At 49.2% G+C, this 24656-nt stretch overlaps 1 protein-coding gene across 12 annotated transcripts in view; it reads right to left on the bottom strand.

Moving 5' to 3' along the window:
- PORCN (porcupine O-acyltransferase) overlaps positions 1 to 23418 on the bottom strand; it is a 33559-nt gene extending 10141 nt beyond the window's left edge. The window contains exons 1-15 of one of the 12 annotated variants that reach the window (XM_060183659.1): positions 23265 to 23416; positions 22369 to 22544; positions 19286 to 19370; positions 16995 to 17187; positions 14542 to 14585; positions 14129 to 14310; positions 13907 to 14037; positions 13763 to 13780; positions 9384 to 9398; positions 9144 to 9269; positions 8874 to 8974; positions 4257 to 4333; positions 4096 to 4159; positions 3880 to 3965; positions 672 to 782 (exon numbers count right to left, since the gene is read on the bottom strand). In XM_060183659.1, coding sequence (XP_060039642.1) covers positions 672 to 782; positions 3880 to 3965; positions 4096 to 4159; positions 4257 to 4333; positions 8874 to 8974; positions 9144 to 9269; positions 9384 to 9398; positions 13763 to 13780; positions 13907 to 14037; positions 14129 to 14310; positions 14542 to 14585; positions 16995 to 17110 — 1071 coding nt within the window. In that variant the 5' untranslated portion in view covers positions 17111 to 17187; positions 19286 to 19370; positions 22369 to 22544; positions 23265 to 23416. Of the gene's footprint in view, positions 1 to 671; positions 783 to 3879; positions 3966 to 4095; positions 4160 to 4256; positions 4334 to 8873; positions 8975 to 9143; positions 9270 to 9383; positions 9399 to 13762; positions 13781 to 13906; positions 14038 to 14128; positions 14311 to 14541; positions 14586 to 16994; positions 17188 to 19285; positions 19486 to 22368; positions 22545 to 23264 lie in introns of those variants that run through there. The other 11 variants (XM_060183660.1, XM_016190971.2, XM_060183654.1 and 8 more) reach the window with 11 other exon arrangements.
- Between the last annotated feature and the right edge of the window lie 1238 nt (positions 23419 to 24656).

A 24656-nucleotide genomic window follows, 5' to 3' on the forward strand; every position in this document is an offset into this window, starting at 1 on the left:
AAGGGAAAAATAAATAATAATAAAATTTTTTTTTTAAAAAAAGAGTCAAGCCAGGTTAAGAAAATAAAATAAATAATAGTCAACAAAAATAAATAGGGCTAGGAGGACAACACAAGGATTCTGTAAGGCTTTCACTGCTGAGACTCTGTGGTCCCAGGTTTGACCCTAGGCACCACCAGAAGTCAGCACTGAGCAGTGCTGTGGTGGCTCTCTCTCTCTCTTTCATTAATAAACAAATATACATATACATATTTTAAATAAAACATTCAATTTAATTTTTATTAATTTTAGACTGGGGTAGTGAAAAGGAGAGCACAGTACTGAAACTTCCATCAATGCGGTGGGAGCCGGGCTTGAACCTGGGTCGTGCACATGGCAAGTGAGCGATTTCATTGGCCCAGTAATATTACACTTTTTTTTCTTGCACACATCACCCAAATGAAAGAACCAACAGCGCTAATCGAACAGAGGAATGATAGGAAAGAAGGAGGAGGTAGGGCAATGACTGTATCAGGTGGACAATACACACGCACACGTTGGGACGCACTCACGCAAGCACACAGCATGAGGCCTCTTCTCCTTTTTCCTCAGGGTTCCAGCCAGAGGCAACCCCGGCAACCCCGGCTCCCGTCCCAGCCCCAGCCCCAGCCCCAGTGCAATCCCTGTCTTACCTGCTCCTCCGTGGTGTCGTCCACATCCACATCAAACAAGGAGCCCAGGTAGGCCAGGTGGAAGATGGCTAGTGCCCCGAAGAGCAGGTTTAAGGCTCGAACCCCCAGGCCCTGGAGGGGACAGAGGGGCTCGATCAGCACCTAGCCCTGTCCCCCACTCCCTCCTGGGGAGGAAGGAGGAACAAGACACTGTGTTCCTAGAGGGAGGCTGTCAGGGCTTCTCCTGGGATAAGAGGCCTGGCCCAGCTCATGTCTTAGGTCCTACGGGAGCTCAGGGGATATTCAAGGAGAGGGGGTGCTGTTAGCATAAGGGCAGAGACCAGGTCAGGGGGGAGGAGAGTGTGCAGGCAGAAGAGGAAGAGTTATGGGGTGAACCGTGGTGGTGGTGGTACATAAAGCCTTGGATTTCTCAAGCATGAGGTCTTGAGTTTGATTCCTAGCAGAGCGCAGAGCGTGTGCCAGAGACTCTGGGCCTCTCTTCCTCCTCTCCTTTCTCTCTCTCTCTCTCTCTCTCTCTCTCTCTCCCTCTCCCTCTCTCTCTCTCTCTCTCTCTCTCTCTCTCTATATATATATATATATATATATATATGTATTATTGGATAGAGACAGAGGAATTGAGAGGGGAGGAGGAGATAGAAAGGGAGAAAGACATAGAGACACCTGCAGCCCTGCTTCAACACTTGTGAAGTTTTCCACCTTCAGGTGGGGAACTAGGGTCTTGAACCTGGGTCCTTGCGCATTGTGACATGTGCACTCAACCATGTGCACCACCACCCAACCCTTCTCCTTCTCTCTTGAATAAAGAGAGAAAGAAAGAAGGAAGGAAAGAAAGAAAGAAAGAAAGAAAGAAAAAAAGAAAGATTTTTAAAGGAGACTAGCAGCTCAGGAGGTAGCACAGAGGATAGACTGTTGGACTTCCAAGCATGAGGTTCAGAGTTCAATCCCCAGCCTCACATATGCCAGAGTGAAGCTCTGGTTCTATCTCTCTCTCCTCTTCATTTAATTTTTTTATTATCTTTATTTATTGATTGGATAGAGACAGTCAGAAATTGAGAGGGAATTGAGAGACAGAGAGACACCTGCAGCACTGTTTCACCACTTATGAAGCTTTCCTCCTGCAGGTGAGGACTGGGGGCTCGAACCCAGGTTCTTGTGCATTGTAACATGTGCGCTCAACCAGGTGCACCACCAGCCAGCCCCTCTCCTCTTCATTTTAGGATTTTATTTATTAATGAGAAAGATTGAAGAAGAAGAGAGAGGAAACAGAATCAGAGCATCATTCGGCTACATGCACTCCTAGGGATCAAACTCGGGATCTCAAGCTCAAGAGTCCAACACTTTCTCCACTGCACCACCTGCCAGACCACCTGGTTCTCTCATCAATCAATTATCCAATCAATCTTGTTCAGAAAGGAATGGTGGGGAATTGAGCAGGGAGAATTATGGTGACAGACATTCACCCTTGGGTGGCAATAAATCTAAGCTGTCCATACTTCTTCTGGTGAACAGAACAGGACAGACAAACAGAAGTGAACCCTTAACCACAACTCAGTGTTCACATGGCCACTACTCACTCACCCTGAGCCCTGGCTTCAAGCCCCAGGGAACCTTCTTGCTGCTCTTTATGTATCACCGGTCCCCTCCCCACTCAGGACCTTTACACCGCAATTAAACATCTCTAAGGGGGCCGGGGGGTGGCGTACCTGGTAGAGTGCACAAATAACCATGTGCAAGGACTTGGGTTCAAGCCGTTTGTCCCCACCTGCAGGTGGCAAGACTCAGGAGTGGTGGCACAGTGCTACAGGTGTTTCTCCCCCTGTTTCTTTCCTTCTCTGTACCTTTTTTAAAAATCTTCATTTTATTTATTTATTTTTAAATTTAATATTTATTCCCTTTTGTTGCCTTTGTTGTTTTATTGTTGTTGTTATTGATGTTGTCGTTGTTGGATAGGACAGAGAGAAATGGAGAGAGGAGGGGAAGACAGAGAGGGCGAGAGAAAGATAGACACCTGCAGACCTGCTTCACCGACTGTGAAGTGACTCCCCTTGCAGGTGGGGAGCTGAGGGCTCGAACCGGGATCCTTACACTGGTCCTTGTGGTTTGTGCCATGTGTGCTTAACCCGCTGCACTACTGCCCGACTCCCTTTATTTATTTTTTTAACCAGAGCTCAACTCTGATTTATAGTAGTGCAGGGGGATTAAACCTGGGACTTGGCAGCCTCAAGCATGAGAGTCTCTTTGCATAACCATTATGCTATCTACCCCTGCCTTCTCTCTTTGTCTAACGCCTTCAAACAAAGAAATGCCTACAGAGAATGGTGGGGCTGTGCAGGCAGGTACTGAGCAATAATCCTGGTGGAACAACAATAAAAATAATTGAAACCACTACCCCTGATATGTCCTTCTTCTGCTCCCTCATGTTTATTTCTCTTTAACACTACTCCCAAGTTCACCAGTCTTTTTTACTTGATTGATTTATCTTTTGTGTACTGTGTCCCCTCTACTCCTGTTAAAATGATTGTCCCAGAAGGCTGGAACTTTGGCCTGCTTTGGTTTCCTGTGGTGTCACCAACACCAAGAACAGTGCCTGGGATCAGCCAATGTTCAGTCCAAGTTCATAGAGGAAGATGAAGGCCGGGGGGTGTTAGACAGCAGGTGTCGGAGAAATGTTTCTTAGAGTGACCTGGGAGGTGGCTCAGTGGATTAAAGCCTTGGGCTCTCAAGCATGAGATCCTGAGTTCAATTCCAGGCATTGCATATGCCAAGTGATATTCTGGGTTTCTCTCTCTTCCTCTTCCTTCTCTCCCCATCCTCCACACACATCTCTGTCTCTCTTCAATAAACAAATCTTAAAAAGTAAAGAAAAGAAAGTAAAATGTGGCTCAAAGAGATAGACACTAGGTAGTCTGGAAGGTGGCACAGTGGATAAAGCATCGGACTCTCAAGTATGAGGTCCTGAGTTCTATCGCTGGCAGTAGCACATGTACAAGAATAATTTCTGGTTCTTTCTCTCTCCTCCTATCTTTCTCATTAATAACTAAAATATTTTTTAAAAGAGGTGGACACCAGTGAACGGAAGTGAGAGTAGGGGGAAGCTCAGGAAGAGGAAGACAGGCATCCTTAGAGAGGTGGGTAGAGGATGAAGACAGGAGTAACACTCTTGAGGGGGGGTGGCTTCTGGGCACAAGTGTCTAGGCTGGACCCTCACCAAGCGATGCCGGTGTGAACAGTCTGGCCTACACCGTTTGGACAAGACGCAGGCACTGAGGATCCGAGCCAGGCGCTTCCGGAGGACTGGGGTGGACAGGGCATGGGGAGAAAAAGGCAGGTTGGGTTAGCCTCAGCGATGGTGGGTCCAGCCTCACCCCACCCCCCCATGACCCCCAATCTTCCCTCCCACCTGCCCACTGTTCTCTGTACACACCATGCTCCACATAAGTGATAAATGCCAGAGACAGCAACACTGCAGCCAGGTGGAAGCTGAAACCCTTAAGTGGGGTGAGGGGAGGTGAGTAAGAAGGACGTCTCCCCCACCACCCCTTCCCAGCCCGGCATCTCCTGAAATCTTGAACAGCCCAGGCTCACATGCAGGAGGGCACTGGCTGCATAGGTGACCAGGACGGCTGAGAAGGTCCCCAGGCGGAGAGCATTCTTGAAAACATCTGGAAGAGATGGGATGGGGGGGGGTGAGTACAAGGAATTACCCCAGTTCTGTCCTCCACCCCAGGCCCTACCCGGAGGACCATAGTGTATGGGGGGTGCCCCCAAACCTGTTAGAACCCCAAACTAAAAGCGATTTATTTTATTTTTATTTATTAGCATGAGAGAAAGGAGAAAAGTAGCCCCAGGAGATGGCTCAGTGGATTAAGTGTTGGACTCTCAGGTATGAGGTTCCCATGTTTATTTATTTATTTATTTAATTACTTTAATAAGATAGACCAGTGCTCAGGTGGAGCTGGGAATTGAACCTGGGACCTCAGAGTCTCAGGCATGAAAATCATCTTGCAGAACTACTATGCTGTATCTACCGCCTGAGGTCCTGAATTTGATCCCTGCCATTGCATATGTCAGAATGATGCTCTGGTTCTCTTTCTTTCCTCCTCCTTCTTCTTTTCCTCCTCCCATTCCTCCTCTTATTCTCCTCCTCCTCTTCTTCTTCCCTCTTCTTCTTCTCTCTCTAGTAAGCAAATATGTCTTTAAAAAAAACAGAGAGAAGGGAGTTGGGCTGTAGCGCAGCGGCTTAAGCGCAGGTGGCGCAAAGCACAAGGACCGGCATAAGGATCCCGGTTCGAACCCCAGCTCCCCACCTGCAGGGGAGTCGCTTCACAGGTGGTGAAACGGGTCTGCAGGTGTCTATCTTTCTCTCCCCCTCTCTGTCTTCCCCTCCTCTCTCCATTTCTCTCTGTCCTATCCAACAACGACAACAACAATAATAACCACAACAATAAAACAACAAGGGCAACAAAAGGGAATAAATAAATAAAATAAATATTAAAAAAAACAGAGAGAAAGCAGGGAGGCAGGGGAGGAAGGAAGGAAGGAAGGAAGGAAGGAAGGAAGGAAGGAAGGAGAGATAGAATCAAAGTATCACTCAGGCACATACAATCCCAGGAGTTGAACTCAGGACCTCATGATCCAAAGTCCAGTGTTCTAACCACTGCACAACCACTGCACAACCACTGCCACTAAAAGTATTATTTATTTATTTATTTACTTATTTTCATTAAAACAGACCACTGCTCAGCTCTGGTCTATGATGGTGCTAGGGATTGACCCTGGGATCTTAGAGCCTCAGGCATGAAAGTCTTTGCAAAACTATTATGCTGTCTCCTCATCTCAAAGTTCTATTTACTGGGAGTCAGGCAGTAGTGCAGCAGGTTAAGCACACATGGTGCAAAGTGCAAGGACCGGCATAAGGATTCTGGTTCGAGCTCCCAGCTCCCCACCTGCAGGGGAGTCGCTTCATAGGCAGTGAAGCAGGTCTGCAGGTGTCTATCTTTCTCTCCCCCTCTCTGTCTTCCCCTCTTCTCTCCATTTCTCTCTGTCCTATCCAACAACAATGACATCAATAATAACTACAACAACAATGAAAAACAACAAGGGCAACAAAAGGGAAAATAAATAAATTATATATAATTTATATATATGAAGTAAAGGACCATGAGACTATCATATACTGACATTTCATACCTAGGAAAGAATTTCTTTCCAAATCAAAAAAAAAGGGCAACAAAAAGGGGAAATAAATAAATACTAAATTTTTTTTTAAAAAAGGTCTATTTATAAGAGAGAGAGAGAGAAGAGAGGACAAGACTCTGGCACATTTGATGCCCAAGAATCAAACTCAGGACTTCATGTTTGAGAATCCAACACTTTGTCCGTTGTATCACTAGGGGAAAGTCTTGACGATGGCCCTTAAGCTTCATGTGTCCCAAACTTGGCTCTTGGGCTTCCCTCCAACCTTCTCCTCCTGAGGTCTCTCCAAGTTCAGTCAGATCACCCTTCCACTTCTATAGAACATAATCATCAGGATCATTGTTGTTGTTTCCACAGAGAAGCAGAGAGGCAGAGAGAGAGAGAGAGAGAGAGAGAGAGAGAGAGAGAGAGAGAGAGAGAGAGAGGGAGAGAGAGAGAGAGAGAGAGAGAGTGTGTGTGTGTGTGTGTGTGTGTGTGTGTGTGTGTGTGAAAGAGACCAAAGCACCAAAGCTTCCTCTCATATGGTGGGGGCCGGGCTTGAACTTGGGTTATGCACATGGAAGAACAGCACACTATCCAAGTGAGCTATTTCATTAGTTCCAGGATCGATTTTGTATCCAACCCCTCTTGTACCCACAGGCTGGGCACATCCTGCCAACTCCACCTTCAGAACTGATCCTGCATTCAATCTTTCTACCTTCACTGGCCCGAGCCACTGCTACACCCACCTCCTCTGCCCAGAATGCTGAGGCTGTACCTTCTCTCTTAGAGCAAAAGCCAGATCCTACAGGACCTGCCACCTCTTCACTCTCACCTCCTGCCATGCCCTCATTTTGCTACCACCACTGCCCCCTCCTCACTGGTCTTCCAATGCACTGCCTCAGGGCCTTTGCACTGGCTGTGTCCCCTCATTGTTTATAGTTCTCCATCACATGTTCCCCTCTCCACAAATCGCTCAGATGTCACCTACTCAGTGAGACTTCTTTTGGCTATGTTCTTTTAAAACTGTAGTGTCCAGAGGTGGTGTGGTGGATAAAGCATTGAGTTCTCAAGCAGGAAGTCCTGAGTTTGATCTCTGGTATCAGCCTAACATGTGTCAGAGTGATGCTCTGGTTCTCTCTCTCTTTTTAACTCATTAATACATCTTTGTTTTTGTTTTGTCACCAGGGTTACTCCAGAGGGAGGCTCCATGCCTACACAATGCTACTATTCCTGGCAGCATTTCTACAAATATTTATTTGTTTATTCACTTATTTCATATTTATTTATTTAGTTATTCCCTTTTTGTTGCCCTTGTTGTTTTTTTATTGTTGTAGCTATCATTGCTGTTGTTATTGATGTCGTCATTGTTGTTGGATAGGACATAGAGAAATGGAGAGAGGAGGGGAAGACAGAGAGGGGGAGAGAAAGATAGACACCTACAGACCTGCTTCATTGCCTGTGAAGCGACTCCCCTGCAGGTGGGGAGCCGGGGGCTGGAACTGGGATCCTTATGCCGGTGATTGCGCTTTATTATTGGATACAGACAGAGAGAAATGGGGAGGGAAGGGAGAGTTGGAGAGATGCTTCCAGTCCTGTTTCACCACTCATGAAGCTTTCCTCTTACAGATGGGGACTAGGGCCTTGAACCTGGGTCCTTGAGCACTGGAATGTATGTGCTTAACCAAGTACGCCACCCCCCAGCCCCCACTCCACCTATTTGCCTTCCTTTGACTTTTTATAGAGGCTGAGAGACAGAGAGAGACATACAGGGAGAAAGAGACAGAGACAACTTCTCTTTCTTCTCACCCTCCTGCCAACACTCCTGAATCATCTTTATTTGGTTTGCTTTTTTTTTTTTCTCACCACAGCACTTAGCACTACCAGAACTACTGCAGATTTTCTCTCGCTTATTATTCTAGAACCCCCCCGTCTCCATATGCCAGTGATTTGGGGCTTGGGAGGGGAAATCCTTGAAGCATCCTCACTAGCCAGCACACTGTAGGTGCACAGCAAAGTTTGTGGGAATGGCTGAAACAGAATGAGCTGGGGGCCGGGTGGTGGCACACCCGCTTGAGCATACGTGCTACCATGGTCGAAGACCTAGGTTAAATTCCCCAGCCTCCACTTGGAGATGGGAAGCTTCATGAGTGGTGAGTAGTGCTGAAGGTATCTCTCTCTGTTTTCTCTTTCAAATTCTATCACTCTTTTCATTTCATTTTCTCTCTCTGTCTTTGTTTCTCTCCCCCCGCCCCCCGTCTCTCTCTAAACCAGAACACTGATAAGCTCTGGCTTGTGGTGGTGGTGGTGGTGGTGGTGGTGGTGGTGGTGGTGGTGGTGGTGGTGGTGGTGTTGGTGGTGGTGGTGGTGGTGGTGGTGGTGGTGGTGTGTGTGTGTGTGTGTGTGTGTGTGTGTGTGTGTGTGTGTGTGTGTTTGAACCTGGGACTTTGAATCCAAAGCCTTAGGCACAAGAGTCTCTTTGCATAGCTACTATACTATCTACCCTGCACCATCACTCTCTTTTCTAAAAGACTTTTTCCTTTTTTTATTTTTTAAAATGTATTTATTTAAGATACAGACAGAGGGAAATTGAGAGAGAAGGAGAGATAGGGAGAGAGGTGAGAGAGACACCAGCAGCACTACTTCAACGGTCATGAAGCTGCAGGTGGGAACTGGGGTCTTGAACTCAGATCCTTGCACACTGTTATGTGTGTGCTCAACCAAGTGTGCTACCACCTGGCCCCTCCATCTCTATTATTGAGAGAGAGAGAGAGAGAGAGAGAGAGAGAGAGAGAGAGAGAGGGAGAGAGAGATATGCCACTTGGAGCAGTAGATTCATCACATTGGCACTGAGTCCCAGCAATAACCCTGGTGGTAAAGAAAGAAAGAAAAAGAGAAAGGAAGGAAGGGAGGGGAAGGAAAGAAAGAAGGAAGGAAGCAAAGGGGAAGAGAGGGGAAAGAAGGGAAGGGGAGAAAAAGCCTGGGCTGAGGACCCCTGCGTGTCTGAGTAGCAGCCAGGTGACTCACAGTTATTGAGCCAGTAGGACATGGGCAAATTCCAGCTGGTGACAACTTCCACCATGGAGCGAGGCAGCTCCACGTTCAGCGGCTTGGACACTGTCAGGTCCCTGGGGAGGAAGGGACGCAGTAGCAGCTATGTATCCTTAGGAACCTTCACCTAGCCGCCTGCCATACTCTGAGGAGCATCGCCTGCCCCTGCCCCCAACCCCGCCACTCCCCTCATGGGGAGTGCCTTGTAAGAAAAAAAAAAGAATGGGGTCCCCTAAGTCCTCCCACCATTCCAGGTGATCCTTGTCTTCGGTGAAGCCAGCCCCCGCCAGCGTGGCCGTGGCTTCGGACAGAAAGCCCACGAAATAGTTGCTGAAGTGGAAGGACACGGCGCTCTCATAGGCTCTCAGCCACCTGGGGAGAGAAGGGCAATGGGGGACAGACAGGCATCACACCCAGACTCCTCGCCCCCCCCAGTCCCCTCCCCCATCATTTATGTAGATCCCCAGTCCTACTCTGCAGACTCACCTTACCATGGTACCCCTTGGCCCCCCAAGGGTCAGGGAGGCAGCAAAGAAGAAAGGAAAGAGAGTCAGAGGAGCCCGGGAGGCTGGGCCCAGGTGTCCGTTGGGACAGAAAGATGGTGACAAAAGAGGTGGGTGCTGAGATACACTTACATAGTCCGGGGTGGGGGGCAGGTTAAGTTCCATGGAGCGCAGGTGAATATGGGAGCTGCCCCTATAATCTGACATGGTTCTGCAGCCTCCCTCCCCACCACCACCACCCTGGGGCCATACCAACAGGCCCTGCCATACTCAACTCACAGTCCTACACTCCCGACACCATCCACAGTTCGTAACTTCTGACCTCATGGCCCACTAACCTGATCCATCCCAGCACTGACACCCAGGCCACCAAGTGGCCTGCTACACACACACACACACACACACACACACACACACACACACACACACACACACACACCTCCACACTCACTGCTGCCTTCAGAAATGGTCAAAACAGAGGTGAGACCGGGTGGTGGCTCACTGGGTATAGCAACATACACATTACCATGTGCCAAGACATGGGTTCAAGCCCCTAGTTCACATCTGTGGGGGTGGAGGGGAAACTTTACAGACAGTGAAACAGTGCTGCAGGTGTCTTCCCCTCTCTCTCTCTCTCTCTCTCTCTCTCTATCTCCCCCTCCCTCTCCCTCTTTTTTTTTTTTCTTCCAGGATTATCATTGGGACTCGATGCCTGCACTACGAATCCACTGCTCCTGGAGGCCATTTTTCCCATTTTTGTTGCTGCTGTTGGATAAGACAGAGAGAAATCAAGGGAGAAGGGGAAGACAGAGAGGGGGAGAGAAAGATAGACACCTGCAGACCTGCTTCACCGCTTGTAAAGCAACAACTCCCCCACAAGCAGGAGGGGTGCCAGGGGCTCAAATCAGGATTCTTACGCTGGTCCTTGTGCTTTGCACAATGTGTACTTAACCCACTGCACTACTGCCCCTGCCCCAAAGAATAGATAGTTTTCTTTTTTTACCAGAGCACTAATCAGCTCTAGTTTATGGTGGTGCTTGAGATTGCACCCAGGACTCTGGAGTCTCAGGCATGAGTCTCTTTGCATAGCCATTATGCGATCTACCCCTCTCCCCTCTCAATTGCTCTGTCTTATCGAAGAAGAGGGAGAGGGAGGAGAAAGGGGAGGAGGGAGGAGGAGGGGGGAGGAGGAGAAGAAGAAAAAGAGTGAAAGAAAGGGCTGCCATGAGTGGTAGATTTGTTGTGAAGGTACTGAACCCCAGTATTAACCCTGGTGACAAATTAAAAAAAACATCCACTAAGATCCATGTTTGAGTCTCCCATCCCCATCTGCAGGGGAGAAGCTTCATGAATGCTTGAGCAGTGCTGCAGGTGTTCTCTTTCCCATTTTATCCCTCTCTATTAAAAAAAAAAAGCATCTGGGAATGATGTAACCATGCAGGTACCAACAATAACCTTGGTAACAAAAAAATAAAGAAGAAGGGGGGCGGGCCATAGTTCACCGGTTTAAATGCATATCATGAAGAGCAAGGACCTGCGCAAGAATCCCAGTTTGATCTCCCGCTCCCCACCTGCAGGGGAGTCGCTTCACAAGTGGTGAAGCAGATCTGCGGGTGTCTGTCTTTCTCTCCTCCTCTCCATTTTTCCCCTCTTCTCTCAATTTCTCTCTGTCCTAGTCAATAATTTTTTTAAAAAATGAGGAAAAAATGGCCTCCAGGAGCAGTGGATTTGCAGGGCTGACACCAATTCCCAGAGATAACTCTGAAGGCAAAAAAATAAATGAAGAAGGAGGAGGAGGAGGAAGGAAGAAAAAGAAAGAAAGATAGAAAGAAAGAAAGAAAGAAAGAAAGAAAGAAAGAAAAAAAGAAAGGAAGAAAGAAAGAGAAGGAAGGCAGGAAGGAAGGAAGATGAAACAAACAAAAGGGGACAGGGTCTTATACTGAGACATGCAGAGGCTCTGGAATCAGGCCTGGGATCACTTCCTGGCTACTTGTTAATGACCCAGGGAGGCACTCAATCTTTTGGAATCTTGGATAGTGTGCTGCTTTGCCATGTGTGTGACCCAGGTTTGAGCCTGGGCCCCACACATTGAAGAAAGCTTTGGTGTCGTAATTGTGCTCTCTCTCTCTCTCTCTCTCTCTCTCTCTTTCTGCCTCTCTGTATTTATCTTAAAAAAGCAATTAGTGGTGGGGGCTGGGTGGTGATGCAGTGAGTTAAGCATACATAGTATAAAGCACAAGGACCGGTGTAAGGATTCCGGTTCAAGCCCTTGCCCCCCCCACCTGCAGGGGAGTCGTTTCACAAGTGGTGAAGCAGGTCTGCAGGTATCTGTCTTTCTTCCTCCCTATCTTCCCCTCCCTCTCAATTTCTCTCTGTCCTATCCACCCCCCCAAAAAAAAAATGGCTGCAGGAGCAGTGGATTCATAGCGTTGGCACCGAACCCTAGCAATAACCCTGGAGACAAAAAACAAAACAAAACAAAAACAATCAGTGGCCAGGCAGTGGATGAGGGCACATACATAGGAGTGGTGGTGGGAGGGGCGGGGAGCCCACAGTTCTGCCCAAGGTGGAGGGTCTGTCTGACCAGACCATACCCTACAGCCAGAAAGGGCAGATCCCAGGCAGAATCTGCCACAGACAGGCAGGCAACACATGGCTGTGAGACCTAATCCCAGCCCCCAGCACAGACAGGCCAGGCTTCTCTGAGAACAGCCATATACCTTGTGGTACTGATTATGCCACAGCCACATGACCAGAATGCCAGCTCCAAGCAGGGAGTCCGCGGCCAGCCGGCCGGCCGGCAGTCAGCAGAAGCACACTCCTAGCCAGAGGCATAGTTATTGGCACGAACCAGCACACATCTTCCCTTCTCCATTGTAGTCAGAAACTTGCTTATCCTTATCTTTTTCTTTTTTTTTGGTTTTTGTCAGGTTTCACCATTTTACACTGGCTATTTAGGATAGAGACAGGCAGAGACGACAGATAGATAGAAAGAAAGAAAGAAAGAAAGAAAGAAAGAAAGAAAGAAAGAAAGAAAGAAAGGAAACACAGCACCAAAGTTTCCTCCAGCTTGGTGGGGGCCAAGCTTGAATTTTAGTCAGGTATATGGCAAAGCAGGTGCACTAAGTAAACTATCTTGCCAGTCCATAACTTCTTTCTTTTTCTCTTTCATTAATTATTCCTCTCCTGGCAGACTGGGAGTATGGACCGACCAGTCAACGCCCATGTTCAGCGGGGAAGCAATTACAGAAGCCAGACCTGCCACCTTCTGCAACCCTCAATGACCCTGGGTCCATGCTCCCAGAGGGATAGAGAATGGGAAAGCTACTGGGGAGGGGGTGGGATATGGAGATTGGGCGGTGGGAATTGTGTGGAGTTGTACCCCTCCTACCCTATGGTTTTGTTAATTAATCCTTTCTTAAATAAAAAAAATAAAAAAAAATCATGTTGAGTGAAAAAAAAAAATATTCCTCTCCTCTTTTCTCCCCTTCTCCTCCTGCTCCTTCTCATCCTCCATCTTTAGAGCAATGTTCATCTCTGGCTTATGATGGCGCTGAGATTTGAACTTGGGACATTTGGTGTTTCAGGCATGAAAGTCTTTTGCAGAACCACGATTCTCTGTCTCCTCAGTCTGGTCTTTCTTTCTTTCTTTCTTTCTTTCTTTCTTTCTTTCTCTCTCTTCCCTTTTTCTTTCTTTCTTTCCTCCTTCCTTTCTCCCATTCTTTCTATTTATTTATTTTTATTTCATAGCAACAGATAGAAATTGAGAGGGAGGGGAGAAGGGAGAAAGAGAGAGAGAGAGACCTGCAGCACTGCTTCACCATTCCTGAAGCTTCCCTCCCTGCAGGTGGGGACTGGGGCCTGAACTCAGATTCTTGAGCATGATAGCATGTGTGCTCCATCGAATGTGCCACCTCCCAGCCCTGCCAACTTGCCAACTTGTTTCTAACGATGGAGTAACAAAACTGGCAGCCTGGGAGGTGGCAAAGTGGATAATCATTGGACTCTCAAGCCTGAGGTCCTGAGTTCAATCCCTGACATTGCCCGTGTCTGAATGATGCTTGGCTTCTCTCTTTCACCGACAGTGAAATAAATAGATCTCACAAAAGAAAAGACCAAACAGATGGCTAGAGAGACACACCCCGTCATGACATCAGTTGTTGGAAGAATCACAGAACCCCCTCTTGGTCAGACAGACAGCCACAGGCAGACACCGGTCCCTATTTAGTCCTGGGGTGGGGGTTGGGGGTGGACGGTCACACAGACTCAGACTCACAGGACCAGGTGGCCACCGCCTGCGCTCCCGCCCCCCCCCCCCCCCCCCGTCAGCCCCACTCACTCTTAGCGCCTGCCCTCATTTACCTGGCCTTGCGTTTCTTGCTGTGGTAACAGAAGACAGACAGAAGCATTAAGAGACAGGCTCCAAGCTGGGGAGGGGGGCCCCAGGTCCCCCCCTTGCCTCCCCCCACCCCGAGTGCCAGACAGATGCCTAAATGCTGTGCTCACTTTCGAAAGAGGCGATCGCCGTCGAGGGGAATGAAGTACGGGAAGAGGTAGGGGCCCACACAGGTGGACAGCACCAGGCACAGCAGGGCCAGCGCCAGGCTCCGGGCCACCTTCTGCAGCCACCGGCAGCTCTGTGGGGACCAAGAGGGTCCATGAGCAGTGCCCCTCAGGGTGTTTCCCCCCATACAAGGTCCCCACCCACCTGGTCACTGGGAACCTCACCAGTGGGCGGCCTTGGACGGCCTGCAGGTAGCTGTGGAAGGAGATCCAGGGCCCAAAGACGATGGTGCCCACGAAGTAGAGGTACCCCATGAACTCCACGGGTGAGGGCACTGCCCCCACCTCGCCCCGGTCCAGGTCGAAGCCCAGAGACACCGCCTTCATGGCCACGATCATCTGGGCCCCTGGGTATGGTGCCCAAGGTCATGTGGATGGACAGAGAGTGGGTCAACATTGGTTGGGGGGGAGAGGAGCACAAGGGTGGGACGGTGGGCAGATGGGCCCAGGAGCAGCTGTTGCCCTGATTCAAGAGAGTCAGGCAGGTACATGAGATGGGGCAGGCAGGGGAGAGAGAGGAGGAGCCATGGGTGAGAGAGATGCAGCTGTAAGGAGAGACGTGGAGCAGGGACACCTACCTCGCATCTTGTGCCAGGTCACGGTGTCCACCATGTGCATTTCACTGGGGGAGAAAGTGACCTCAGAGACTACAGCGGGGTGGGGGGAGGGGGAAAAGCCCAAGGCCCCTCACTGGCCTAGAGAAACTTTTAGAAATGACAGATCTCTAGGTCTGGGGAGATAGCAGTAGTGGTTCTACAAAAAGACTCTCACACCTGAGGCTCTGAGCTCCCAGCACCACCATAAGCCAGAGAGCTGAGCAGTGCTCTTGTCTCTTTCTGTGTATCTGCCTCTGTCTCTCTCTCTCCCTATATCTCTCTTGTTAAAATAAATAAAAAATATATTTTAAAATATTTATTCCCTTTTGTTGCCCTTTTTGTTTTATTGTTTCAGTTATTATTGTCGTCGTTGTTGGATAGGACAGAGAGAAATGGAGAGAGGAGGGGAAGACAGAGAGGAGAGAAAGACAGACACCTGCAGACCTGCTTCACTGCTTGTGAAGCGACTCCCCTGCAGGTGGGGAGCCGGGGGCTCGAACCAGGATCCTTTTTTTAAAAAAAAATTTATTTCCTTTTGTTGCCCTTGTTTTATTGTTGTAGTTATTATTGTTGTTGTTATTGGTGTCGTCGTTGTTGGATAGGACAGAGAGAAATGGAGAGAGGAAGGGAAGACAGAGATGGGGAGAGAAAGACAGACACCTGCAGACCTGCTTCACCACCTGTGAAGCAACTCCCCTGCAGGTGGGGAACCAGGGGAGCTTGAACCGGGATCCTTATACCAGTCCTTGTGCTTTGCACCACATGTGCTGAACCTGCTGTGCCACCGCCCGGCTCCCTAGAACCAGGATCCTTATGCCGGTCCTTGTGCTTTGTGCCACCTGTGCTTAACCCGCTGCACTACAGCCTGACTCCCACAAATAAACTGTTTTTTTAAAAATGCCTCTATCTCCATCTCTCTCTCCTACGTGGATTGTACTTTCTTCTCCTTTTCTGTCCTTACCTTATCCCAATAAATGCTCATATTTCCCAACAGATGCTCATCTTCCTGAAAAAAAAAATTAAAAAGCAAAAATGACAGATCTCAGGGGCTGGGTGGTAATGCATGTGGTAGAGTGCACATGTTACCATGCACAAGGACCCAGGTTCAATTCCCCAGTCTCATCCCCACTTACAGGGGGGATGTTTCATGTGTTGTGAAGTAGACACATGAAACGTAGGTTGGAAGGTGTCTCTCTTACTCCCCCTCTATCTCCCTTTTCCCCTTCTCAATTTCTGTCTGGAGGGGGGGGAAGGTAAGTAATAAATGACAGACTGGGCTGCAGAGACAGCATAATGGTTTTGCAAAGGACTTTCCTAACTGAGGAGGTTTCACGTTTAGGCCCCTGTACCACTGTAAGTCAGAACTGAGCAGTGTTCTGATCTCTCTATGTATCTCCCTTTTATTAAAAAAGTAAGTCTTGGGAGTCCGGCGGTAGCGCAGAGAGTTAAGCGCATGTGGTGCGAAGCACAAGGACCCGCGTAAGGATCCCAGTTCCAGGTCCCTGCTCCCCACCTGCAGGGGAGTAGCTTCACAGGCTGTGAAGCAGGTCTGCAGGTGTCTATCTTTCTCTCCCCCTTTCTGTCTTCCCCTCCTCTCTCCATTTTCTCTGTCCTATCCAACAACGATGACATCAATAACAACAATAATAACTACAGCAACAGTAAAAAAAAAAAAAAAAAAACAAGGGCGGGATCTGGGCAGTAGCGCAGCGGGTTAAGTACACATGGCACAAAGCGCAAGGACCAGGTAAGGATCCCGGTTCGAGCCCCCGGCTCCATAACTGTAGGGGGGTCACTTCAGAAGCGGTGAAGCAGGTCTGCAGATGTCTGTCTTTCTCTTCCCCTCTCTGTCTTCCCCTCCTCTCTCCATTTTTCTCTGCCCTATCCAACAACGACCACAACAATAATGACTATAACAATAGAAACAAGAAGGGCAACAAAAGAGAATAAATAAATAAATAAACAAACTTAAAAAAAAAAACCAAGGACAGCAAAAGGGAAAATAAATAAATACAAAAAAGAAATGATTTGTTAAAAAAAAAAAAAAGTAAGCCTTGAGGAGCCCTGTGGTGGAACACCTAGTTAAGCACACACATTACCGTATGCAAGGACCTGGATTCAAGCCCCCATCCCCACCTGCAGGGGGGAAACTTCACGAGTGGTGAGGCCGTGATGCAGGTCTCTCTCTCTCTTTCTCTCTCTCTCGCTCTTTCTCACTCTCTCTCTCTTTCTCTCTCTCCTTCTCTATCTTCCCCTTCCCTCTTGATTTCTCTCTGTCTCTATCCAATAAGTAAATAAATTTTAAAAATCTTTTTAAAAAAGGTTAAGAAAAAAAAAACCCACGGAAACAACAGATCCCCCAGTAGACAGCCCTTCCTGGTCCCCCAACAGCCACATAAGGGAGAGCCTGTCCATGCTCTTGCTGGCAGCCCTACCCCATGAGCAGGTAGATGAGGATGGTGACGGACAGGAAGACGCCACGGTGCGAGGAATGTCGGCAGAGGAACAGCACGAGGTAACACAGCAGGCTAAGCAACACCACCCACACCATGTGCAATTGGAAGAAGTGGTAGAGACTGAAGAACCCGCCGGCCACGGTGCTTGCGTGCTTCAGGTAGGATGGCAATCCTGGGGAAGAGAGAGAGAGAGGGACAGAGAAGACAAGAAAGGGAAATTGAGTAACCCAGGAGGTAGCACAGTGGAGAAAGCATTTGACTCTCAAGCATGAGGTTCTGAGTTCCATTCCTGATGTCCCATATACCAGAATGACACTCTGGGTCTCCCTCCTTCTCTCCCAGATTAATAGAAAAATTTAAGGAAGGAAGGAAGGAAGGAAGGAAGGAAGGAAGGAAGGAAGGAAGGAAGGAAAGAAGGAAGGAAGGAAGGAAGGAAGGAAGGAAGGAAAGAAGGAAGGAAAGAAGGAAGGAAGGAAGGAAGGAAGGAAGGAAAGAAGGAAGGAAGGAAGGAAGGAAGGAGAGAAGGAAGGAAGGAAGGAAGAGAGAGAGAGGAAGGAAGGAAGGAAGGGAGGAAGGAAGGAAGGAGGGGCCAGGTGCTGGCACACCTGGTTAAGTACACACATCACAGTGTGCAAGGATACAGGTTCAAGCCCCTGGTCCCCACCTGCAGGGGGAATATTTCACGAGTGGTGAAGCAGGACTACAGGTGTCTCTCTGTCTCTCTCTCTCCCCCTCTCTGTCTCCTCCTTCCTTCTCAATTTCTCTCTGTCTCAATCCAGTAATAAATAAACAAAAACATTTAAGAAAGAAAGAGAAGAGAAATTGAGTGGTAGGGTGGGGGAGAGTTTACACAGCTGGAAAGGTGGAATGGCCTCTCTAAAGAACATTTTGAGGGACCCAAGAGGAAATTTAAGTATCATTTTTGCCATCAGGGTTATTGCTGGGCTCAATGATGGCATTACAAATTCACAGCTACTGGCAGCCATTTTTTCTCATTCATTCATTCATTCATTCATTCATTCATTCTTTCTGTCTCTCTCTTTTTTTAAAAATTTTATTTATTTATTCCCTTTTGTTGCCCTTGTTGTTTTATTGTTGTAGTTATTATTGTTGTTGTCATTGTTGGATAGGACAGAGAGAAATGGAGAGAGGAGGGGAAGACAGAGAAGAGGAGAGAAAGATAGACACCTGCAGACCTGCTTCACCGCCTGTGAAGGGACTCCCCTGCAGGTGGGGAGCCAGGGGCTCGAACCGGGATCCTTACGCCGGTCCTTGAGTTTGGTGCCACCTGCGCTTAACCCGCTGCGCTACCGCCCGACTCCCTCTCTCTCTCTCTTTCTTCCTTTCTTTCTCCCTCTCTTCTTTCCTTCCTTTCTTCCTTCTTTCCTTTGTTATCTGATAGGTCAGAGAGAAACTGACCTTTTTATCTCTCGATAAAAAGGGGGAGAGAACAGAGACATCTGCAGACTTGCTTTATCACTCATGAAGCTTCTCCCACTGCAGATGGGGAGTGGGGGTTTGAACCTGGGTCCTTGCACATGACAACGTATACACTCAACTGGATGCACCACCACCCAGGTCCCGATTTCTTCTTCTTCTTCTTTTTTAGTATTTTTATTTACTTCTTTAAATTATCTTTTTCCCCCTTTTGTTACCCTTTTAAAAATCATTGTTGTGGTTATTATTGTTGTTGTTATTGATGTCCTTGTTGGATAGGACAGAGAAAAATGGGGAGTGGAGGGGAAGAAAGAGAGGGGGAGAGAAAGACAGACACCTGCAGACCTGCTTCACCGCTTATGAAGCGACTCCCCTGCAGGTGGGGAGCTGGGCGTTCGAATCGGGATCCTTACTCCAGTCCTTGCACTTTGTGCCACCTGCACTTAACCCACTGCACTACCACCCGACCCCCCCAAAATTATCTTTATTTATTTATTAGATAGAGATAACCAGAAATTGAGAGGGAAGGGCATGATAGAGAGGGAGAGAGACAGAGAGACACCTGTAACACTGTTTAACCACTTGCAAAGCTTTCCTGGTACAGATGGGGCTCGAACCTGGGTCCTTGCACATTGTAGCATGTGTGTTCAACCAGGTGCACCACCATCCAGTCCCTTTCTTCTTTTGTAAAGATTTTATTTACTTATTAATGAAAGGGGGGAGGAGAACCAGACATTACTCTGGTACAGACACTTCTGGGGTTTAAACTCAGGACTTCATGTTTGAGAGTCCAATACTTTACCCACTGTGCCACCTCCCAGACTGCTATTAACCTCTAATAGAGTATATAGCTGCAGCCGGATTAAATTTTGGTGGTGGGGGGAGTGGTTGTAGATGAAGATGTCCTTGCTGAAGGATCTGGGAGGAAATGTCATGATGTCCATAGGTTTTTTTTTCAAATGATTTTGGGAAGATCGCATACACGGGGGTGGTGGTGGGTGATAACATGACCACATGTTGACAGCTGGAGACTCTGGTGATAGACAGAAGAGTGTTCATTATACCATGGTTTCAACCTCCCAGTAATCCTGAGCTATTTAAAAATGACAAACCAGGTGTGAGGGGTGGGAGTGAAAGATTCATTTACAAGAAAATAAAAAAGTGGGTTGGGGAGCAGAACATTAAACTTTCGTGCCTGAGGTTCACGGTTTAATCCCGGGACCACATGTTACTGGAGTGGTATTCAGGATTCTCTCTGCCTCATATGAAATACTTTCTCTATCTCTTCCCCCCATGTAGTAAGTAAAACAAATCTTTTATCTCTCTCTTTTTAAAAATAGAGACAGAGAAAGCAGAGAGGCAGAGAGAAAGGTGGAGAGACTATAGCACTGAAGTTTCCTTCAGTGCAGTAGGGGTCAGGTTCAAACTTAGGTCACACACTTGACAAAATAGTGCGCTACCTGACTGAGTTATTTCAATGGCTTCAATAAATCTTAATATTTATTTACTTATTTATTCCCTTTTGTTGCCCTTGTTGTTTTAGTGTTGTAGTTATTGTTGTTGTTGTCATTGTTGGATAGGACAGAGAGAAATAGAGAGAGGAGAGGAAGACAGAGAGGGGGAGAGAAAGACATCTGCAGACGTGCTTCACCACCTGTGAAGCGACTCCTCTGCAGGTGGGGAGCCGGGGGCTTGAACCAGGATCCTTGCGCTTTGCGCCATGTGTGCTTAACCCGCTGCGCTACCACCTGACTCCCAATAAATATTTTTTAAAAAGGTTTTGGTGTAGGGGCCAGGTGGTGGCACACCTGGTTGAGTGCACGTTACAATGCACAAGGACACAGGTTCAAGCCTCCGATCCCCACATGCAGGGGGAAAGCTTTAGTGGTGAAGCAGGGCTGCAGGTGTCTTCTCTGTCTCTCTTTCTCTCAATCTCACTTCCCTCTTGATTTCTGGCTGTATCTATCTAATAAATAAGGATAATAAAAATCCTTATAAAAAAGGTTTTAGTGTGTGTATGTATGTGTGCAATATTTTTTTTGGGGGGATCACAGCACAGAAGCTTCCAGGTGATTTATTGCATCAGCCCTGAAATAAATATTTTTTTTAAAAAAGAAAAGATGAGAAAGATGAGGCAGAAGAGGAAGAACAGTGAGTCAGTCCAGGAGGTGGCGCACTGGATAAAGTGTTGGACTCTCAAGCATAAGATTCAGGGTTTGGTTCTCAGCATTGCATATTCCAGAGTGATGCTCTGGTGTTCTCTCTCTCTCTCTCTCTCTCTCTCTCCCCCTCCCCTCTCTCTCTTTCTCTCTCTCCCACTAATGAATGAATACATTGAATAGGAAAAAAAGAAGAGAAGAGAAAAGGAAAGAAAGAAAAGGAAAGAAAAGAAAAGAAAAGAAAGGGACAAGGGAAATAGTATAATCGTTCTGCAAAGGATTTTTATGCCTGAGGTTCTGAGCTCCCAGGTTCAATCCCTAGCACTGCCATAAACCAGAGCTCTAGTAAAAATAAATAAACAAAAGCAAAACAAAACATGCAACTGTCCAATCTCAGGTTTCCAGAAATTTCAGCTTCCTATAGGAAACTATGGGGCTTGGAAACTTACCATTTGGATTAAGACCTTCTTTGATTGTGGGAAGATCACAGAAACCTAGAACCCTCAAATCTCATCAGGCCTTGAGTCTAGAAATCGAGAATGCTGTGTTTTCTTTTTTTCACCCCCAGGGTTATCGCTGGGGTTTGGTGCTGGCACTAAAAAATCTACTGCTCCTGGTGGCCATATTTTCCATTTTATTGGAGAGGACAGGGATAAATTGAGAGATGAGGGGGACATAGAGAGAGAGGGAGAGAGAGAGAGAGAAAGATAGGCACTTGCAGACCTGCTTCATTGCCTGTGAAGCATCCTTATTGCAGGTGGGGAGTCTGGGGCTCGAAGCTGGATCCTTGCTCTGGTTCTTGGGCTTAACTTGCTCTGGTTCTATGTGCTCTTAACTGGGTGCACCACTGCCTGCCCCCTCCCCCTCTGCGGCATTTTTGAAGCCAAGCACATCCATATGTCAGCCAGTCAGAATTCCTGTGAGTCTGCAACATGGTTCTTTGGGATGGACTCCATAATCCTGTGACATCATCATTCTAGAATTTTATAATATTGGAATGAATAGCAGCTGGAGAAATGGCTCAACTGGTAGAGTGCTGGACTTGCATGCCTGAGGTTCTGGGTTCAATCCCCAGTCCCGCATATCTGCTCTAGCTTCTCTCTCTGTGTGTCTTGTGTGAAGCTCTTTATCATATATAGTCAAGAAAATAAATCTTAAAGAAAACACATGGGGTGGTGATGGCTGGTGGCACATTCAGTCAAGCATACACATCACCAAGCACAAGGACCTGAGTTCAAGCTCCCAGTCCACACCTGCAAGGAAGAAGCTTCATTAATGATATAGCAGGGCTGCAGGTCTCTCTCTCTCTCTCCCTCACGTCTCCCTTTCTCAATTTCTCTCTATCCTGTCATAAATAAATAAATAAACATTACTTTTTAAAAATTGGGATGGATATATTTCAATAGGTCAACATCTGGGCACCTCAGTTTTCATCCTGGCCCAGTCGCCCTCCGCTCGGCTGCTGCTGCTCTGAGTCTCTCAGTTTTCCAGAATTTTCTGGTGCAGGCATACAGAAAGGCATGGCTTGGCCTGGTAGGTCATGGGGGGGCTGCTGGGTGGCAGGATGTTGTATGTGGTCCCAAGGAGTTTGAGTTGGAGGGACATGGTGTGCTGAGCATGCTGGCACCTGGCATGGCCTGGTCCCATGTGGCTACCTGCCACATGGCTTCCTGGGGACCATCGGGGCCCAGGTGTGACTAGGCAGGTGACAGACACAATGTGTGTATGTGGTGGTGTGTGTGTGGGGGGACACTTACCAAGCCTCCAGAGGAGACGGCAGGTGAGGCAGATGACCAGGAGCAGCCAGATCTGGTCCAGGCCCTGCTGGGCAGTGGGCAGGAGACAGCCCTGTAGCAGCTGCTGGAAAAATTCCTGGCGGCTGAAGGTGGCCATGGTGGACCCCCGCGGATGTACCGACAGATGGACAGACCTGCCGAAGGTGGGGGTGGAGGGTGGGGAGGGACACAGAGAGCTGGGGTGTCCATAAGGCAGACAGTGCTCCAGGTTGGACATGGGACAGTCCGATTTCAGGTTGTTTTTTTTTTTTTGAGGGGGGTGGCCGGTCCACTTAGAGACCGGGGTCGGAGCGGGGCGGAGGGGGGGGGGCGACGAGTGGAGGGCGCGCGCGTCAGGTGCATGAAACTGAGCTGCCAGCTGTGTGTGTCTGGGGGTCCTGAGTGCCCGCGATGGATGGAGGACCAGCGTCTCCTGTGTGCTGTGCTGGGAACAGTCTGGATCGGAGGGGGCTAGGAACGGAATACGTTCTAGGCCGTGTAGCAAATGCGCGCGGGGGGGTGGGGGGCGCCCTGGTTTCCAAGGTAGAGACGCTCAGTATACAGGACAGAGAAGGAGATCTGACACTTGGGAGCCGTGTGCATCTCTCTCTCCATGTACGGATGTATGTGTGTGTGGGGTGTCCTGTATCGCACCCCATCTCACCCCCACCCAGCCTCCCGCGGTCGCCAACAAAGCCCTGTCCCAAGCCTGGGGGCTACCGGGAGGCAGAGGTCGTGTGGGAGGGGCAGAGCTGGAGGGGTGGTGGGAAAGGTGATGGAGGGGGGGGGGGGCCGGACACGCGCTGCCGATCGGCTTGGTGGAGGGGGGGGCTCAGGATGGGAGCGGAGGAGCCGCGTGAGCACTGCTGGGGACCTACCTGGCAGGAAGGAAGCTGCGGTCCTGGGGGGTCGGGGAAGCGCCGTCGCCACCGCCACTGCCGCCGCCTCCTCCGGGCAGCCTGCCCCCCCGCCCCCCGCAGGCCGCAAGGCCGGGACCAGCTGCGGTTCCCAAGGCGTAGCGGGGGAGCGGGCCCTTTAAATCCGGGGTGAAGGGGGGAAGGCCCGACCGGCGGGCTGGACCAATGAGACGGCGGGAGCGGGGCGGGGACCGGGAGGAGGGTAGCGGGAGGAGGGAAGGTGGGAGGAGCGCGGGGCGGTGGGGAGTGGGACCCGGGAGGTCAGCGGCATTCAGGTCGGCGCTGCGGGTACCTTTGGCTTCCCCGGATCCCCGCGACCTCGGAATGTTGGGGTGCGGGGACATTACGACCGTCCAGGGACGCGCTTTCGAATGGCCAAATGCCGCCTCCTGGGAGGCTGAGCTGAGAAGGCTGGGGAGGAAGGAGAGACAACCCGTGCCCCCCACCCCAAGTCACACCTGCGGACGCCCCCTGGCCGCCACAGTGCCCTGCCTGGACGACCCAATGGGGCGGGGTGGGGAGGGTTAAAGGACTCCACAACCCCTCCCACCCCCACCACCCAGAAACATTCATCAGTATCTGTATGGACCGTCCCCCCCCTCCACCCCCCAGAATCACGAATTAGGCACCAGTGCTCCTACCCAAAGGACTCCGGGGTGCCCTTGGTTCATCTTGGAGGACTGATCCGCCAGCCTCATTACACCAAGGACCCACTGAGCTTGATTACTCTGGCCCCAGGCTAATGAAACACCCGCTTTTCCAAAAGGGCACTTCTTGGACAGCGCGACACGCTGAGCTTGGATGGAGACAGGAGGGAGAAAAGGGGCGCGCAGGCGGAGCGCCCCCCTTACCCTCGCAAACACACACACACACACACACACACACACACACACACACACACACACACACACACACACACACACACACACACACACACACACACACACACACACACACACACACACACACACACACAATGAGCGAAGCTCCTGAGACCCAAGAACCAAGGAGCGAAGGCAGAGTTTCTGATGAAATGAGCGCTGACGCCTTGGAGATGGAAAGTCCAGGCTGCTGGCTGCGCTGCGGGGGCTCTTTCTGTTTGTGAAGCGATGGGGGCAGTTCTCTGCCTAGAAACACCAGTGACCATTGAAGAGACGCCTTTGAGTCTCCTCTCATTTGGAAAGGATTGTTAGGTTGGGGCGGGGCGCAGAAACAGAGCATAGTGATTGGGCAGAATAGCTTTCCTGCCTGAGGCGCTGTGGTCTCAGGTTCAATCCTCGGCACCACCAGAAGTCAGAACTGAGCCTTTTCTCTCTTTCTCTCCCTCCCTCCCACCCACCTCTATTATAGAAA

The sequence above is a fragment of the Erinaceus europaeus genome, chromosome X (assembly GCF_950295315.1).
Source record: "Erinaceus europaeus chromosome X, mEriEur2.1, whole genome shotgun sequence".
Classification (NCBI taxonomy): domain Eukaryota; kingdom Metazoa; phylum Chordata; class Mammalia; order Eulipotyphla; family Erinaceidae; genus Erinaceus; species Erinaceus europaeus.